At 45.4% G+C, this 18,756-nt stretch overlaps 1 protein-coding gene across 5 annotated transcripts in view; it reads left to right on the top strand.

Annotated features, from left to right (window-relative positions):
• TRIO (trio Rho guanine nucleotide exchange factor) overlaps positions 1-18,756 on the top strand; it is a 261,688-nt gene that overhangs the window by 224,770 nt on the left and 18,162 nt on the right. For 4 of the 5 annotated variants that reach the window (XM_044442897.1, XM_044442900.1, XM_044442898.1 and 1 more), the window contains exons 42-49: positions 800-889; positions 2,119-2,211; positions 5,293-5,343; positions 7,056-7,133; positions 8,156-8,347; positions 12,378-12,555; positions 14,138-14,892; positions 18,384-18,631. In XM_044442897.1, coding sequence (XP_044298832.1) covers positions 800-889; positions 2,119-2,211; positions 5,293-5,343; positions 7,056-7,133; positions 8,156-8,347; positions 12,378-12,555; positions 14,138-14,892; positions 18,384-18,631 — 1,685 coding nt within the window. Of the gene's footprint in view, positions 1-799; positions 890-2,118; positions 2,212-5,292; positions 5,344-7,055; positions 7,134-8,155; positions 8,348-12,377; positions 12,556-14,137; positions 14,893-18,383; positions 18,632-18,756 lie in introns of those variants that run through there. The other variant, XM_044442902.1, reaches the window with a different exon arrangement.

The following is an 18,756-nucleotide window of genomic DNA, read 5'->3' as shown; positions in this document are numbered from 1 at the left end:
GTCTGCATATACATCTACTGAGTGTTTCTTCAGCTGTGATCAGTTGTGGGGTGAAAGTAACATCAGCACAATTTTCTGTAAGCAAGACAAGGATTCCTCCAACTAACTCAGCACATGTGAGTTGGCCCAGAGTGTGGTCTGAAAGCACATAAGGCACACACTATGTTGACGCTAAGCAAGTCTGGGGCTGGCCTGAGCTTGGAGGGGAGACCACCTGGGAACCGCATGTAGCCACCTTGAGTTCCTCAGTGGGAGAAAGGTGGGATATAAATACAGTAAATAAATAAAGTGCAGGCGTAATATCTAGATAGAGATTGCATATACCAGAAGCTTGCAAGCACTTCCAAAATGAATCATGAATTTGTAAAATACTTGTTCAGGCTCATTAAAAAATGCGAGCATCGTGCACAGGTGACTTGACCTGCAAGCTCACTAACTGGAAAATACAGTGGCATGACTCACTAATACAAGACGTCCTTGGGTTCTCCAGTGTGTGGATAATAGAGAGGTGGGTGGAGCTGAACAGCCACAGTGCCTCCTGGGCTTCTGCCGGCTGGAAAAGGCGTTGCTTTGGTGGCAGATGCCACTGCCGGCTGCGTCCACTGCAGGCTTGACTTCTGCAAGGGATTGTAAGCCCTCACATGTGGCAAGCAAGTCAGAGGGGCTATACATGGAAAAGTTAATACAACGCTAACACAAATCTCTGTCTTATTATTATCTGTACTCTTTTAGTTAATGGCAGTTTGGTTTTCATTTTTGTGTAATACAATATTCATGTTAGTTTTTCCTTCCACCCCAGGAGAGAAGATTGCACATGTACATAGTTTACTGCCAAAACAAACCAAAGTCTGAGCATATTGTCTCAGAATACATTGATACGTTTTTTGAGGTAAGTGCCAAAGGGGTGGTGGGTGGGAACATGTCTGTCTTCTTTTGCGTAGAAGGGAAATTGCCTATGATCTTTTCCAAACTTATTTGTTCTTTGCAGGCACTGATACATTATCCCTTGTGGGATCAAGGGCTGAGATCGAAATTAGTTTATTGTTACCATATGAATGAACTTTTCCTCTCTGCATTAGCTCTGGGGTTTAATAACTTTCTGTATCAGACTCAAGTTCGGAGATGGATTGCCTACACCATGGAATCATTTTTTGTCATTTCACCACGCAATGCTTGTGAGACAGTAGAAAGCCAGATGACATTGTCTCATTTAAGTGAAACATAGGATGTTGTCATAGTAACTTGGATTCAGATCACCAGTTGCGTTTGCATGCCAGACTAAAGAGGTTCAAATGAGTGTGGAGGAATGAGCATTACTTACAACTGACAGAGAGCCTGGCCGTTGTCCCATCTGAGTCACACTCTCCTCAGAGTTGAGTTGTATCAACCTGACGCATAAGCAAGAAGGGCAGGTGTGGTTCCTCACTGGAAAAGAATGTCCAGCATTGCCATATTGACTGGACATCTGCCATTATTGGTAAATTAGTTTTAGCCTGAGGGGCGCATGGGGAAGTAGTTTCGTCTTACGTCCATCTTTGTAGTGAGAGATGACGGGACAGAAGTCAATGCTCCAGACCGCAGTGAAGTGGCCGATTTCCGCCCAAACCAGTTGCCACCATCGTTAAAGATCATTCAGCCCCATGAACAGACATCCAAAATAATAAGAGGAATCCATCTCTAATAGGCATCTAGAGTGGTGGGCCCTCCAGGAATGGTCTAGATGGAGCTGTAGTCAGTGGGCTAATTTTAAGCAGGACTAAAATCAAGCCAGGCTTCTAATTGCCATTCTTTCAAGGAAGGCATGATAGGCCCAGGTCTTGTGTCCCCGCATGACTCACCTTGAGATGTGGATCGGATGAAGTTAGGAAAGAATTAGCCCCCGTGTTCATGCAGAGACATTTGAAAAAAATGAAAAGCACTTTCTTCTACAATTCATTCTGTTTCTGAATAAAGGAAGAGAGCCAGATGAAAGAGAAGCCGTTAGGAAGTCTGAAGGTGAATTTGGGCCCAGAAATATATTTCAGAGTTGGCTTCTATGGCCTAGGTCAGCTTCCCCCTTTCTCGCAACATAACCGCTATTGCATCTGCTCTGAACTTTATTTTACTGCTTATTACTAGGACCTGAAGCAGCGTTTGGGTCATAGACTTCAGCTGACAGACTTGCTGATAAAACCAGTGCAAAGAATTATGAAGTACCAATTGTTACTAAAGGTAAAGGACTGTATTCGTGATCTGTTCTGTTTATCGTGCTGGGTATTGCATGTGGCCCGGAGCTGCTCTGTGTGTAGGGGAGCCCCTCTCACTTCTTCATACAGAGCAGCTTTTCCGCTGATCAGCCGAGCCACAGGGGGAAATTGCTGCTTCAGGGCTGCTGCTCCCAAGAATCCCAACTGGGATCGCCAAGAGGACGTGAGCCAGAATCACTGTTTCCCCTGCAAATAGTGCAAGGAAGCAGCAATCCTGAAGCAGCCTCCCCTCCACCCAGACAAGCTGGAGCAAGACTGCTGAGTTAGGGGCAAAATGCATATTTCTGGGTAAACTTGCATGTGTGTGGTGCCTGATTCAGCTGCACAAACTGTGCTCGGGTTGATAAAGGGGAGGCTCCCCTGCTGGGTGGCACTGAAAGCACACTAAAAAAAACAGACTCATGTGCCTTATAAATACATCTCACAGGCTGCTCAGTGTCATAATTATTCATCAACATCATCATCTGCTGTTACTTTTAAGTGCCTGAAGGAATAAAATAAACAGGGCTCAATTGCTGATTTACAATGTAAAAAATACGACAAGAAGTGGGTATTTGGATGGGAAAGGAAACAAACTAGCTGTATGAGAATAAAAGAAAGCCAGAATATTTAAAGTAAAATCTGTATAATAAGCTACAAGTTTAAAAGAAGGAATCTGAGAACTCAAGTAGAACTCCCAAGAAGGAACTGTAAGAGAAAAGATGAGACTTCAAGAACTGAACTGACATAAAAACGTTAGCTGAACATCTCAAAGGGGCGTGGGGGGAGCTGCATACCAGAGCCACAGACATGAGCACATAAGAAAGCAGAGGTTTCATAAAGTATTAGCATGTGAGGAATGAAGGAAACCACGTGAAGAATAGAGAGAAGGCAATGTAATAGATAAGGAGGGACATTCCCATGGAAAGATTTAAAGGTTACGCTTTAAACTTGAATAGACAAAGATAATGCAAAGAGTTGCATGGAAGTGAATCATGTCTGCTATGCAAAAAGAAAGGAATGCCAAGAAAGCAGATACAGATGTGCTGAGCGCATGGAAGATAGGCTGGATCTGGGTGGAGTCATACTTTAGCCCCATTCAAATCAGTAGGACAAATGAGTCACAACTAAGGGCAGCCCCATTGATTTCCGTGGGACAGGCAGACTTACTCTGCAGCCAACCCAGTAGATTTAAAGGTGAGACATGAGAAGACTAGTGAAAAAGATGATGATGATGATGATGATGATGATGATGATGATGAACATGGGAAAGAAACAAGAGTCTGCGCAAGGGTGCGGCTGGACTGGAAGGACACACTTGGGGCCTGATATTGAGAGAGCCTGAACTGCTTGGCTAGAACTCCGCCCCGAGGCGCCTTGCGAATGGGGCGGCATAGAAATGTTTTAAATAAATAAAACTCAGAAATAACCATGGATTGGGGGTAACAGTGAAGCTTGTAACTTGCTGGAAAAGTGTGTGTTGCAGGGGTGGGGGGGGGAGAGAATGCCAAGCTTAGGGCAGAAATTCCCCACTGCTGTGTAATTGGGCTAACCAAAAAGTTTTTTTAATGTGTCATTTTTTATTTTTCCTGTTTTTTAATATACAAACATGGATTTACATTGAATGAATATTGTTGTGAGCCGCCCCGAGGCTTCGGCGAATGGGGCGGCATAAAAATGTTTTAATAAATAAATAAATATAACGTTCTAGTAATTATGCATAGGCTTCAATTAAAGTAGACCATATATCTGACTAAGTGTCCATTTGCGTGGTATGAGCGGAGTGTAGGTGAGTATAGCCTTCCAGTGTAGTAAGTCTTTTACCTGATAAAAAGGCACAGAAGATACATTTACATTGACTATTTGTTAATTTCTGTGAAACAGGTAAAATAATTTAAATGTGTGGGCATCTGCAAATATTAAAGACTGTTCTAGTATACCATTTATCTGTTTATGAACCTCCTCCTAAAAAGAAGGAACTATTGGACGTTGCCAAAATGTGTGTTTAAAAGAAGCATTAGCTGTAACTGCCAGCAATTAGATGAATTAGACCAGTGGTTTTCAACCCTTCCACAGCTGGGGACCAACGAAAACAGGAAGACCACCCCAGGACCACTAAGGAGAAACAAAAAGCACCATCCACATAATACAGTATTCTGTGTATTTGTTTCTAAACACAATACCAAAAAAATGAAAATTCTCTGAAACAACCAGAAACCAAGCAGCAAAAAATCAAACTGCCAAAATCAGCACAACATGGCTCCCAGCCAGTTCCCACCAAGCCATCTCTCCCCTCCCCGCCCCTCCCCGGTGGCACTGGCACACCCCCCACAAATGTGATGCCAACCTGGGAAGAGGTGGTGGGGCACAGCCAGGCCCTGCGCTGGTCTGCAGCAAGCGGGATGCCTCCCCCCACCCCCCGGATCAGCAGCAAATCTGCTGTGAACTGGTGCTGACCCGCAGACCAGTGGTAGAAAACCACTGAATTAGAAACAGTCCACTGATCAGCCATTTTGTGGTGGTGCCCACAGCAATTTTTCCGGTTTCTGAATGTGCCATCCAGTCCAACAAGGTTCCACATTTAGGGGGAAACAGAGTAAATTTTATTCAGCAGGCATTGCTCTGAAGGTACCTGCACTGTTCCTGTTGTTTCACACTGCATTTATCCTAGGTGGTCTGCACTAATGTGCAATAGGAAATTGTAAATGCTTGGTGTGAAGTCTGATCTAAAAAAGTGCGCTTTCCTTTTGAGTGCCCAGTTTTCCTAGAAAATGGAGGCGTGCATCTGTGAAGGAGCATTGCTTATTCACATGATCAAAAAAGGAAAAGATGAACTCAAACCACGCAGAGCAGCCAGACAAAGGTCAAGAAAGAGACATGATTTCTGACATTTCTTCCCCTGACAAATTGTTTAATTTTAATTTTTTATGTGCTCCCTAGAAGTACCATAAGAGAATGTTAGACAAATGCCTGTTTTGTCATCAACAGTTCTGAAAAACTTTTTTAAATTTTGCTTTTAATATCTATTTTAAATGTTAACAACTGCATTCATGGTTTCTCTTTACAGGACTTCCTCAAATACTCCAAAAAGGCTAATCTTGATACAACAGAGTTAGAGGTATGCAGGCATTGCTGCTTTTTAAAATGGTTTTACTAGTAGAGCAGTAGCTGTTAGGACAGTAGGAGCACAGTGCATCTTGTAATATTATTACAAAATTAGTGTTGCTCTTTTTATTACATTTCTATCTATGAGATGATACTGGCTTGTATGAAAAGTATTATTTTTATGATGGCAGACTTTGTAATGCTGGAAAGTGATGTTTACCCTGATTTCTGTAGAAGAGGCTCTTAGCATGTGCCATAATCCTGCTAGGCCAGTGAATGGCAGACAGTATAATAAAGATGAGTTGGAGACAGACACCACACTCATGGTTCTGTAGCCTTGCTCCTTAGTGCAAACTGTGAGGCTGTTGGTTCTTCTGGCAGTCAGTTCTCAGTTCATTACAAAGGCAGCCAAGTACCAGCAAGAGATAATTACTCCAGATTAGCCCAGGAACACTCTAGCAGCGCTAGCTCTTGCTTGCCTAAGCCATTGTTTGCCTGATGTTGAGGGAGGGAGCCAGCAACACCTGGTATCCCGTGGCTGCCCTTTGTCCTTCACATCCTGCCACCTTCAGTGGGAGATCGAGTGTTATCTTGCGAATACACACAATGCCTTCCAGATAGTTGAGCCTGACTTCGAATCAGGCCATGGCCACAATCTGGGGGCAGCTCTGGCTCACAGGGCAGGCAGCTGCTTGGGTATCATTCCTGAGAGATGCCACCTCCTGGCCCAGCTGAGGTGGGGCTCTGTCAGTTCTGCTCAACCAAAGCGAACCATTCAGTTTGGGAGAGGCTTAACCAGCCTTTACATGAGTTCTGTGTCCCACCTATATAGGAACGTACTGCTTGGGGGACATTTTTTCTGGAGTGGCACATGCCACAGTAAGACAAGCATCCGGGCATGTATTCATTTGCAAGCTGTCCTTCCCAAGATTTTGCAGATGCCGCTCTAGCTAGAGCACCAACAGGAAGGTGAAGCAGGATGATCAAGGCTTTTGCTTTGTCCTGCCCTCACAGTGTGTGTCCCAAGTATAGTGTGTCTCACTATTGTGTCTTGGAGATGAGAATGTTGCCTTTGTCAGTTATCCCTTGCATTAAATCCATTCCTGCAGGAGAGACTTGCCAGGGATTCCATGGAGGAGAGAGAGTCTATCTAGAGTGCCCGTGGCCCTCTCCTTCACAGTGTATGTCTTGTTTTGTTTTTCCAAGTTCTATTTATTTCAGAATTAATGATCAACAGACACACAATAACCCATACTCCAGAATGAGTGGATGTTGAAACTTAGCTTATTGTGCTGTCTGAACCAGCTGTGCTAATAAACCATGGTTTAGCCACAAAGAATCCACGGAGAGAACCTATGAGCAGCTGTTGAGTTGTTTGTGGGTTATTTGAGGTTTACAGATCATCGTTTACTAATGTGGCTGTGTGCAGGCAACGTGATAATGCATGGTTCAATACCAGTCCATAGGTCAGTGACAACCCACAACCAACCCCACGCTCAGCCCTTGGATGTGGCTTATTATATTGTCATTGTGTTTGCAGTTTCATGAACCTATCTAGGAGGTTCTAAGGAAGGAGCACGGAGTTCCCAAAAGCAGTCCCCACGTCTGATATATAGTCTGCCACCTACTAGCATGAAAGGTGCATATGGAGTGGCACCTTATGTGAGAAGATGAATGTACAGCTGATTGTTCTAATCTCATTCCCACTCTCCTTTGATCCAACAGAAGGCTGTAGAAGTAATGTGTATAGTCCCCAAGCGGTGCAACGACATGATGAATGTTGGTCGATTACAAGGTTTTGATGTAAGTTCTTTCTCCTTGAGTTTGCAGTCCTTTCCCTTTCTTTGTGGGAAGCAGGTTTTCTTCACAATCTTTGGATTTCAGATCATCTTCATGTCTCTTAAAAAAAATAAATACCTCCTTGAAGTTGTGGCTTGTGTCAAAATTGAGCTCTCTTGCTGAAGTCATGCGAAAGATACTTCCTGCATCTAGAGGGCACACCATAAAAAGGACCCTCCTCTCTTGATTGCCCCAGCCTGACCCTGACCCAAGAGCACAAAGCTGGAGGGAGGGCAAGCCACCAAGTCAGGAGCGTGCCTTGTCACCAGGAAAGTACCTTGGAACCAGGCACCTGTCCTGTGCAGGCTGCAGCCAGCCACAGCTCTCGCTGCTGCTTTCCCACACCCGTCTGTTCTCTGAGAACCCTTTCTGTGCTCATCTGATGTTAAGCGTCGCATGTGTTTGGCAAGGGACAGTGCAAGCGGGTGAAGCTCATGCAGCTCGGCCTGATGCACACGGCTGTTGGGTAACGGTCGGTCGAGTGAGGCCGGCACTTGTGCATCCTGTCAGCGGACATCCACTGGAAGAAGGAACTGCATTCCCGATACCCCACTGGGAGGAAATCCGGACTTAGTCTGCCAGTTTTACATTGGCAAATGCCTGGATGGGGCTACTGCTTGTGGCACTCCAGGCACCTCAGAATAAGTATGAACAGAATGCACCATCCCATGTTACTGGCAAAAGGTTTCTGGCCCTCATGGTCAATTGCTTGGCATTCATTCTAAAATCTGTCTTGATGTCAGTGAGCGTCTTGCTTTTGTAGTTTCTCCAGGGACCCTTTCAGTTGCCCAGATTCATTCTCCACAAACCTAGAATGCTTCAGGCAAAGGGCTATCTAAGAATCTAGTGAAGACAACACGGTGTTTGTTTGTTTTTAAAGGTGGAATATAAATACTTGATTAGCCATTCTTTTCTTTGATGATGCAGCTACCTTCACTTGATGGATTACTAGAATTTAACTGAACCTTTCTTGTCATTATTTTAAGGGTAAAATTGTTGCCCAGGGTAAGCTACTGCTGCAAGATACATTCATGGTTACAGACCAGGATACTGGACTCCTGCCACGTTGCAAAGAAAGGCGGGTCTTCTTGTTTGAGCAGATTGTGATATTTAGTGAACCGCTAGATAAAAAGAAAGGCTTTTCAACACCAGGATTCTTATTTAAAAATAGTATCAAGGTAAGTTTTCTATACGTGTCATTTTGCAGTTAGGCTTAGAGTTTTAGTTTCATTTCCATGCCAATGTCTAGGCTGGACTACACCTCCCGTAATCCCTGATTATTAGCCATGCTGACTGGGGCTGTTGGGAGTAGTAGTTCAAGATACTGGACTGGCACCACATTGGGAAAGACTGATCAAGTCCAATACATCTCCATACTTTTTAAAGGGCATCTTAAAACATTATGCCTTTCCTCTGAGAATTTCCTCTTGAATCTGGGAAGGAAATCCGAGTTCAATTTCTGTGTTGTTCATAAACACATCTATCCAGATCAATTTCAAAAGGGGATGAAAGTACAGCCAAACATCAGGAAGTGAGAGGCTAGCTTAGCTTCTCTTAGATCTTTTGAAGACTTTCCAGTCCAGTCTTCCTTTCCTGTTTTTCTGCTGTTCCCCGTGACTCCTGCCAATTGTATGTGAGAAACTACCTTTCATTCCAGGAACCATGTCTAGTCCAGGAAATGCCATCCCCTTCTCCCCACACTGCTCCCCCCCCCCCACTGCACGGGGGGCAACATGAGGCCAGAAGGCTTGTGGACTGCACCAGACGGGGTGCATGAATAGCCAGGCTGGTGTGGGAAGTGCAGGCCACTTTGGAAGCGCCTCATTGACCCTTTTTAGGGGTTCAGCCTTAGCACGAAGTTGTGAATAAGGATCTAGTGCAGTCACTGCCCTTTAAAAAATCTAGTCCTCTCCAGGCATTCAGCAAGCCATCCTGAACGCACATGTTACCGGGGAGGGGGAGAGCAGACTGCGGCCCCCTGCCACGCACACAGCAACTGGCACGTGTGCAGTGGGGCTGCACCTAGGGCTGGTACAAACCATTTTGGAATCCGTCCCTCCAGAACGCACAGATGTCTCATCCTCAGCCCAGTCCCGCAGAGCAAGCCAGTTGTGCAGCCGGCAGCATCCCCCATCGGGAGCGGCTGCAGGAAGGGAAAGGGCGCTGCGAGCCGGCATGCCAGGCAGCCTTCCTGGTGAGCAGCCTTCCCCCCCCCCCACTCGCTGCTGCTCCCAGCAGTGGGCCCAGAAGAATGCCACGGCTTGCGCAGCACCTGCAGCTCAGTTCCCTGTGCACGCCCCGTGGAGACGAGGAGCACTCTCCAGGAGCCGGGATTCTGGACTGCTGCAGAGCAGACGGTAGCCCAGGAAACTGAAACCAGGGAGTTGTACAGATTTTCCGCACAAGACAGGTTCCTCGCACATCCCCACTGAGACCACGTACATGCGCCTCTGTGCCACTGGAAAGCCTGCACAGGCAGAGATGCCTCGTCTGCAGAAGGGTATGTGTGAAGAGAAGCGAAAGCCCGCCACCGCAGAGCCTCCCACCCCGTGTGATCAGATCCCTGGAATCCCGGCAGCCTTGGCCTTAGCACGAACCTTTGGTTCCTCTCTGAGTGTCTCCCTGCCCAAAGCTTAGGGTTACGATTCATGTGATCTCATTCCAATGGGAAGCTGTAGGAGTGCGTTTTTCCGCCAGCGGGCCTCAGTTTTCACCCTCTACTGTCTATTGGCCATTTGTTGAACAACTTCCTGAGTGTAATATCAGTGTTGCTCATAAACACATCTGTCCAGATCAGTGCCAAAAATTGTTGTAAGTTATTATTCTTTCTCTCCCCCTTCCCTTATTTGTAGAGTAACCTGGGGCAGAATTTTATCATACACACACCCCACTGTTCCTCCGGGGAGCTCAAAACAACCGTTTGTTCTCACGACTGCCCTGTGAGGGATGTTAGGGTGAAAGAAAAACAGTTGGACCAGGTTTGACTTGGAACGTGAATCTGGGCTTCCTGCATGCCCACCCAAGCCAGCAGGCAGGTTAATGTTCTCCCGAGATGGAATATCTTTGGCTTGAGTTCAGTAGTTCCAAGTGGCATATTTTGTTACTTGGTTAACTTCCTTCCTGCTCAGTAATAAAAAGCGAGTGCTACCCAAAGAGAAGTAGGGGCACTTTCCTACTGCTGGTTTCCTTGGCTTTGGTAACTTGGCTTTGGTGCAAAGAAGAAAGCATGTCTCACATTCCCCTGCCTCTGCCATTAGCACTGCTTCACCTACTACAGGATGGCATAGAGTGCAGCCACAGGGGAGCGGTGCCTACCCCACCTGGGCACTGAATGAATCTAGTGGTGCGCGAGGGGTGCCAAGAACAGAGCTCACGCAAGACCACCTGGCACTGTGCTCTCAGGAGGCGTGGCACGCACGTGCATGCCCACACGGACTCCTCCATCATGGCCCCGACAGTGGCCTTCCTTTTCTCTTCCTCGCCACCATTGCCCTCTCTTTTTGACCTCTCAGCCACGACAACAGCAGCAGCGGCGAGATTTTGTTGTGAGCCGTCCAGAGACTCAGTGTGATTGGACGGCCTAGAAATAGCCCAAGTAAATAAAATAAATGAACATCAACTGCCTCCCCTGATAACGGTCCCATGTGCCCTCTCCTGGTGGGAGGATGATAGTGACAATGACAGTAGCCACTCCCTGCCCATCTGCCCTGGCAGACCAGGCAATCCCCACCAGCACCTTCTCACCAATACCTTAATCTCAGAAAGGCCCACTGTACGGTGAGGCATCGGCCAGGTTCTCTGCAGAGTCTTGCTCTTTGCTCTTGGTGTGCTCAGTGGGGCTTCCCAGAGAGTCTACCAATCTGATGCATGTTCTGACAGTTCCTCATCAGACAGGTAGCATCAGACAGGTAGCAGGTAGCACTCCAGCGAGATCTGGCAGCTGCTGTTAGCACAACAAGAAAGCAGGCTGCATAGCCTTCTGGGGTGCTGGGCAAGACTGCTCTCTGTGTGAGGGGCTTTTTAAGGCTAAGCGGCTGTGAGAGCTCTCTAACAAACTCGCCGTCATCACTAGCAAAGTAGCCAGGTATCCAAAGCTCACAGAACCCCCTCTGTACCTTCCCCATCCCTTTGTCAGAGGACAGCCAGGAAGCCCCTCTAGGCAACACAGCAGGGAAACTTGGTATTAAATGAGCAGATTGTGTTTTCTTTGCTGTTACATGGATGCTATTGCCACAAAAAAATGAACGTAACTCTATTTCAAATTGCTAACATTGCCGTGGACTCCAGATGAGCGCATGAAGTAGGGATGAGTGCAGCATCCCGAGCGCCACTGAAAATGGGCTCACGTGCACAGTGGTCTCCGAGCTTCGGTGCTTTTCCTTGTCCCTTCTGGTTTGTTTTTTTATAATAAGTTTTATTTGAGGAATTATACAAAAACAAAAAGAAAACTACAAACAACATCCATCATCAAAAAACATCGAGTCCACTGAGTCAGCCCCCACACCTTTCTTTTTCCATCTATAATAACTTAAAAACATATTTAAGTTTCTCTAGCCAATAATAAAAAGATTCCCAAGTTTGATAGAAGTCAGTGTCTTCTTTCTCCTTCAATGATAAATTCAGTCTATCCATTTCTGCACGTCCAGGATCTTTTAATCAATTCATCGGTGGGTAGTTCTTCACTTTTCCAGTGTTAAATGAATACAATCCTCACCACAGTGATTACATATAAAATCAGATACATTTCTTATTTACTAATGTCCTCCAGTATAATGCCTAATAAAAGAGGAACTTCAGGTTTAAAAGCTAAGGATTTTTGTACCACTTCCTCTACCATATATAATAAAAAATACCCAATTTATGTTTACATAACCGACATCCAATTGACATCTTTAGAAACATCTTGGCTAATCTGTTTGGCAACAGTTACCACCTTGTGCCTTCTGGTTTTGACTATGTCAGTTGGTGACCTTCCCACGCATTGTCCTTTACTGAGAAATAATCAATGCTGATGGTCCTGCAGGGCATGTCCAGGGGATGTGTGGACTGCAGCTTCCATTCGCACTCGCCAGCAGAGCTAACCGGGTGAAATAAGAGAAGTTGCAGTTCTACAACATCTGGAGGGCACACGCTGTTCATCTCCTGTATTAAAAGCAATCATATGGGCCTGAAAATTACATTTTCCATACAATTTCTATTTTAATAAAGGTGAGTTGCCTCTGCTTGGAAGAAAACGTAGACAACGATCCATGTAAATTTGCACTAACGTCAAGAGCAGGCGATGTTATGGAGAGCTTAGTTTTGCATTCCACCAGTCCAGGAGTCCGCCAAATGTGGATCCATGAAATCAACCAAATCTTGGAAAACCAGCGTAATTTTCTAAATGGTAAAGTGAACTGCATATCTAACTCTGTTCAAATTCCAGAATGACTATAATTCTCCAGATTTCATTGGTCTTGTTATCGTAGAAACGATGCACCTCTCTTCCATGTTTGGATTTGTTCTGGTATAGTGGAAGGCCTTGGTTCGAGCCATGCTGTGCCTTGTAGAGGCACCCTGAGGGGAGCTCCAGGAAACGCAGCCATGTTTGTTGGGTTGTCACAGCAAGCGTTGGCTGCCATGCATCTGGCTAGTGACTGATGAAAGTGGATGTCCCCAGTTCTTTTTTTAAAAACTTCAGCATTTTTGTTGTCCTCTTCTGATCCTGTTTCCCTCTAGAAAGGTTTCCTGACTAACTTTTCATATCAAGATACCAAGAGTTAGATCCACTTAACTAAGACTTAAGCTAGATGTGCTTTATTATTTTATTTATTTTCATTTTATATTATTATTTGAATGGTTCTACTCTAACTAAATCTGATTCCAGGCCAATAATATCAAACTCTGAATTACTTACAGATTGGCATTTCAAATAATTCAGTTTCTCTATCCACCCACATTTATTTGCATGATTATTTTAATTCCAGTGTTTCTTATAAATGGGTTGTAGAAATAAAAATAACAAAGCTTTTGTTAATATGCTTCTGCATCATTTCGTAAACATGACAGAAAGCCTGCTGGACGTGGCTTCTTCACAGTGTATTGCAGCTCCTACAAAGCAAAATGACCACCTACCATAGTTTGAATAGTAGCTTTAAAATGGCACTGTGCTCCCTTTAAAATACTTCAGAATTAGAATGTTTGCTGACATGAATATACTTGCTGTTAGCTTGAGAATCTGAGTAGTTGTGTACATGTTCCTGAAGGCAGCCTAATAAAATTTTCAGTTCTTAATTTTATTAAGGTTTTATTATTTTAAATTTCTGTGCACTGCCTTGATGACTTTTTAGCAAATAAGACAGTATGTAAATACTACTTTGTATAGTTGTGCACGTTTTGAACGTTCTAAACAATTGCTAAAGTCATTACGCAAAGCTAACAATGTATTTTTCTGCCTTTAAGCAGTAATTCCTTGTCCTTGTTGCTTCCAGTTTTTTCACAAGCCCTAGTTTTTCAGTTATTTCTAGAATCATATTATATTTTATGATTTCTTCCTTATCTTTATCCCACTAATAAAAAAATTAGTAGCATGCAAGCGATACAAGTGGCTTGTGAATGGCGGAGAAGATTTTAGTGTTTGACTGAAAGCATTCCATGTCCAAATTGTTTACTTTCTTGATTCCTGACCACTAAAATATTACTAGACTGGGAAATATGAAGCATATATGTGGCTTGTTAAAGAGGGTGTGCTGTAATGTTAGAGAAGGGTTTTGTCTCTCATCTTTGATCCTGTGGCAACATGTTTACTTCTGGACTGTTTATTTTCCAGAAGTGGGATGTAGGGTAAGCAGTTCTTAGCAAAAACACTGTTGGTGTGGTGAAAGGAACTGGAGTATCAAGGTACTGAGGGAGGTCACGCTTGAAAACCCGCTCAGCTTTGCCTTCCGCTGTTGTGTAAACGCATCCCTTTTTCTCCCCGGTCGCCTCAGCCTTGACATCTCCAATTGAGTACCAGAGGAACCACAGTGGTCCGGGTGGCGGCAGCAACAGCAGCGGCCCTGGCACCTGCACTGGCATCCCCGGCTCCAGCCGTAGCAGGCCTTCCCGGATCCCGCAGCCGGTCCGACACCATTCCCCAGTCCTGGTCTCCTCTGCAGCCTCAGTCCAGGCAGAGGCAGACAAGATGTCAGGTATGTCCATTCACAATCCCTCGCTGCCTCCCCACACCACCACACTAGAGGCTGGCCTTAGCCAGGCAGGCAGGCACCCACCAACCGTGCAGCAGAATGGTCCGGAGAGAGAAGCGGAGAAGATCCCCAGGATGAAAGCGCTGGAGAGCCCACGGAAGACACCAGGAAGCGCCTGCGGCTCGGCAGACGCAGATCAGAGGGAATGCCGTGGGAATTCAGAAGAGGCTCGCTCAAGAAGCAGCGTGGGATCGCTGGCACTGGGAAAACCAAGGCCGGGAGCCATCTCGCCCATCAGCGCGCCTCCTGCAATGACTTTCCCTGCTCCGTTTGGCAAGGAGCCCTTGACACCCAGCAGCCCCCTGCAGAAGGGCTCCTTTTGGAGCTCCATCCCAGCATCCCCTGCCAGCCGCCCTGGTTCCTTCACTTTCCCTGGGGACAGTGACTCCCTCCAGCGCCAGCTGCACCGCCACTCTTCACACAGCAAGGACACAGACCGCATGAGCACATGTTCCTCGACCAGCGAGCAATCAGTACACTCCACCCAGAGTAATGGGGTAAGAGCTGAAGCGCTTCTATCCTGCGAGGTCTTCTAAAATCTTCCGCGCTCCCTGCTCTTATGTGTGATCATCACTCTCCGTACTAACTTCCGGCTCTCTGGTGCTGCACCACTGCTCTGACATAATAACAAATATCAGTTGCTCCAAACTTTCTATGCAAAGCTCGGTAGAAACGTACATTGCGTCTGCGTGTGTATACATAAGACATAGACTTGCAGTATGTATACAGACACACACAAAAAACTTTCTAACCCTAAATGTGACTTCCACCTCTGCTGGAAAAACAAGTCTGCTAGTCTGGTTTCTACTAACTTGCTCTTGGCTTTTTTTCTCATCTAACACGAAGGCACAAAATTAACATGCCCTGCACAGCTCCTGTGGTGGAGCTCAGTTTGTCCATTGCAGATTGGTTCAGGGCTTCCTCCTCCATTCGCTTGCAAGCACGCACGTCATCATTCCCCTCTTGACGAAACTTTGAAGGACACTGAGAATTGCTCCGCTGAACCAGACTAATGGTCTGTTCTGGCCAGCCAGATGCACCCAGGAGGCCCTCCGAAAGGGCATGAACTCAACAGCTCTCTGACATCTGGTATTCAGATGAACACGGAGGTTCCATTTAAGTGTCACTGCGTGTTTTCTATGCTGCTTTTTTTAGTTTCAGGTGAGCTGAAGCATTTGGTTGGTTTGCTGTCTTTAAAATATGTACACATCTGGTCAAGGAATCTTCCAGTATTAAAAAAAAATCTGAATAGCCTTAGTACACACCGATGAAGGGTAAACAAACCTCCAAAATAACTTTAGCAAGCGTTAAGCACCTTTTCTTCTCTCTGTAAGTCTCTAAGAAGCTGTGCCCGTAGGCTCCTGAAGAGTCCACTCCCAGCCTGCCCTGCCAGCTGGTCTGCGAGGAAAGAGCACGGCTGTTGACCAGCAGGCTCCACACCTTCTCTTTCAGACCTCTATCTGGAATGCAACCTGGCACTCAAAGGACACCTTCAGATTTTTGAGAATCCAGACACTGCTCACGGGCCACATGCCAACTCCAACGCTAGTGTTCATCCCACACCTGTTGCCCAACGGCGTGTGTTGCACACTTTGCCAGCTCCTGTCACAGCTTCTGCACATCGGCTGCACATCACCCGGCCTTCAGAACCTCTCTTGCCAGCATGCACTCACTACTCGGTTGATTTTTTTTTAACAACGTAGCGCTCTCCTGACTTCCTCCTTTACTTACTATGGCATAGCTTTAGGGTCAGAAATTCTGCTTTGCATGTCTCTTCTCATTTCAAGCTCCTGTTCTTACTTTGATGTGATTTGGCTTTGGCCTGCCTCCTTAAATTGTTTTCTTAGCTTAGCAAAATGTCACCTTGGCAGGCTGATCGCTGCAAGCAGGCAACGGGGCTGTTAATGATAATGTTGTGTTTCTGTGGGATATGAATGCATTGCCTAGTGAGGCAAAGTTGAACTTTCTTCAGCAAGAGACATTGTGCTATTAAGAGAGATTCCTTGTGTGTGTCCCAGGTCCAGCAGCGTGCTTTGCTTGAGAATACATCTGCCTCCCCCAACTGTTTAGGGGCAATTCCCCATACAGAAATAGAATTGCCTCTTAGGCACCAATCCTGTGTTTACTTACCTAGGAGTAAGGCTCACTGACCCCTGTGGGGCTTTTTCAGAGTAGGCCTGCACAGGCTGGTGCTGTCAGACGTGTACACATGATAACGTGTTTTCCGTATGGCTTTCCTCATTTCCCCCTCCCCATGCATTAAAGGCGGGTCCTGCTCTTGCCAGCAGAGAAGCTGAAATTCATTTCTGCATATTCAGTTCTCAGCTGTGATGAAAAAATACCCTCCCCTTTGAGTGTAGCAATACTTTTTTCCCCTGTTGCCTCTTTCCTGGTATTGTACTTGCGAAAAGGAACAAGAGATTTTGGCGAGATCGGTGGCTGGCAGTGTCAAGCCTGCAAGTCACTCGCATATCCTGTGGATTTAGCTGAATTATTCTCAACCTCTGATTTCAGACTGAAGTGCCAAATTAGAGTGCAGTCCTCTGTCCTCGCACATGCTGTGCCCGAGGACACACTGTGCCCCATCACGTCAAACAGCTGAAATGGACCAGTCTAGGAGCAGTACTTGCTGTCCTGGCCATGTTCTTGACCTGGGCACAGAAAGACCGAGAGGAGGAGGATACCTAATACTGAAAACAGCCATCTGCGCAAGTACTAAACCCCACGAAAGTTAGGTTTAGAGAGTCTCCTGGGATAGGATAATGGACCAGCTTGGATGTAACAGCCTCAACTTCCTTAACCAAGGCGATTAAACCGGAAGGACTATTAGCCCTGCAGACTCCCCAGTCTCTTCCTGCCATTGCACACTGATTTTGTACCTTTCAACACAGTTCCCGGTTACATCCAAAATGTGGAACTGTGCTTTAATATCGCAGAATATCCAGAACTGTAAACCATAATTTGCTTCTGGATTCAGCTTTGGGTTGATAAACTGACATGTTTTTCATAGAATGTGGAGATGTTCTAATGTAACCAGGATGTAATGTAAGATTTTAATTGGGCCCTGGTAATTTTACTGATAACATTTTTGACTACCGCAGGACCCCCATATACACGGGGATTGGTTGTAAGCCCCCCAGCAAATGCCCGAAACCATGGATAATAGTGAGCACTATGCATTGCACATATACATTTTTTTCACAATTTCATGGATAGAAGATTTATTCTTACCATATATCCTAGCAATCTCAACACATGATTTTTTTCTTTCTTTATTAAATCAAGAATTTTCACTTAAAGGAAGTACTTTGCAACTTCTCTTTGGCACTTTACAGCTCACAGAGGTCAGCCATGGTTAACTGAAAATGCAGTAACTGAACCAGCAGATTCAGGAGTCCTGCTGTATTTCAAACCATACTTTTTGCATTGTATGGATTTTATATTTTATTCTAGCCAGACAGCTTAGTTAGTGTAGCAGTGTAATAGATGAATGAATGAATGATTGCAGAGACAAAACCAGTGTGCAAGAGGAGGAGGACAAGTAAAGTTTGCTATACTCATTCCCAAATCATGATTTAGTAAGCTGGGATTTTTCCAGTTGAGAAGACCATAGATTTTGAGAAAATGTTTAGCTTTGACCCTGGAATGTTAGCAGTACTGGAGGGTTCACCCACTCCAACAAAAGATAACTGAGGATTCATTCTTAACTTCATTTTTAAATAGGTGGGTTCACACAATTTGGAAGAGAAAATAGCCTAGTAGTTTGTTTTCTTAGATCACAGGTAGTTTGAATCTATTTATGTTTGCACAAGTCTCACCAGTCCTACTTTTATGAAGAATAACATTTGATTTTAATGTGCTGTTACTGGAATGGCTGTCCTTACATGCTGATTTTTTGGAGTAGGACCTTCTAAATGACACCCTGTGCATTTGTGAACTGTTTCCTTTTTCCTTCCTTTCTCCCTCTGCCTAATTGGTTCATCCACAGAGTGAAAGTAGCAGCAGTAGCAATATCTCCACCATGCTGGTGACACACGATTATACGGCAGTGAAGGAGGATGAGATTAATGTCTACCAAGGTGAAGTCGTGCAAATTCTAGCCAGCAACCAACAGAACATGTTTTTGGTGTTCCGAGCCGCCACTGACCAGTGCCCTGCGGCCGAGGGCTGGATCCCCGGCTACGTATTGGGACACACCAGTGCAGTCACCATGGACAACCCCGATGGAACAATGAAGTAAGTGCCATGGAAGCGTCCCAGAAGGGAGACATTCTGCAAGATGCTGTAATTTACCACATGGGTACAGAGAGAAACTGTAGTAAATCATTAAAGAGGCTCCATTGTTTTAGCTTTCTACATTT

The sequence above is a fragment of the Varanus komodoensis genome, unplaced genomic scaffold (genome assembly GCF_004798865.1).
Source record: "Varanus komodoensis strain SLA01 unplaced genomic scaffold, ASM479886v1 scaffold40, whole genome shotgun sequence".
NCBI classification, from domain to species: Eukaryota; Metazoa; Chordata; class Lepidosauria; order Squamata; family Varanidae; genus Varanus; species Varanus komodoensis.
The sequence above is the reverse complement of the archived record's forward strand: the minus strand, read 5'-3'. Positions and strand labels throughout refer to the sequence as shown.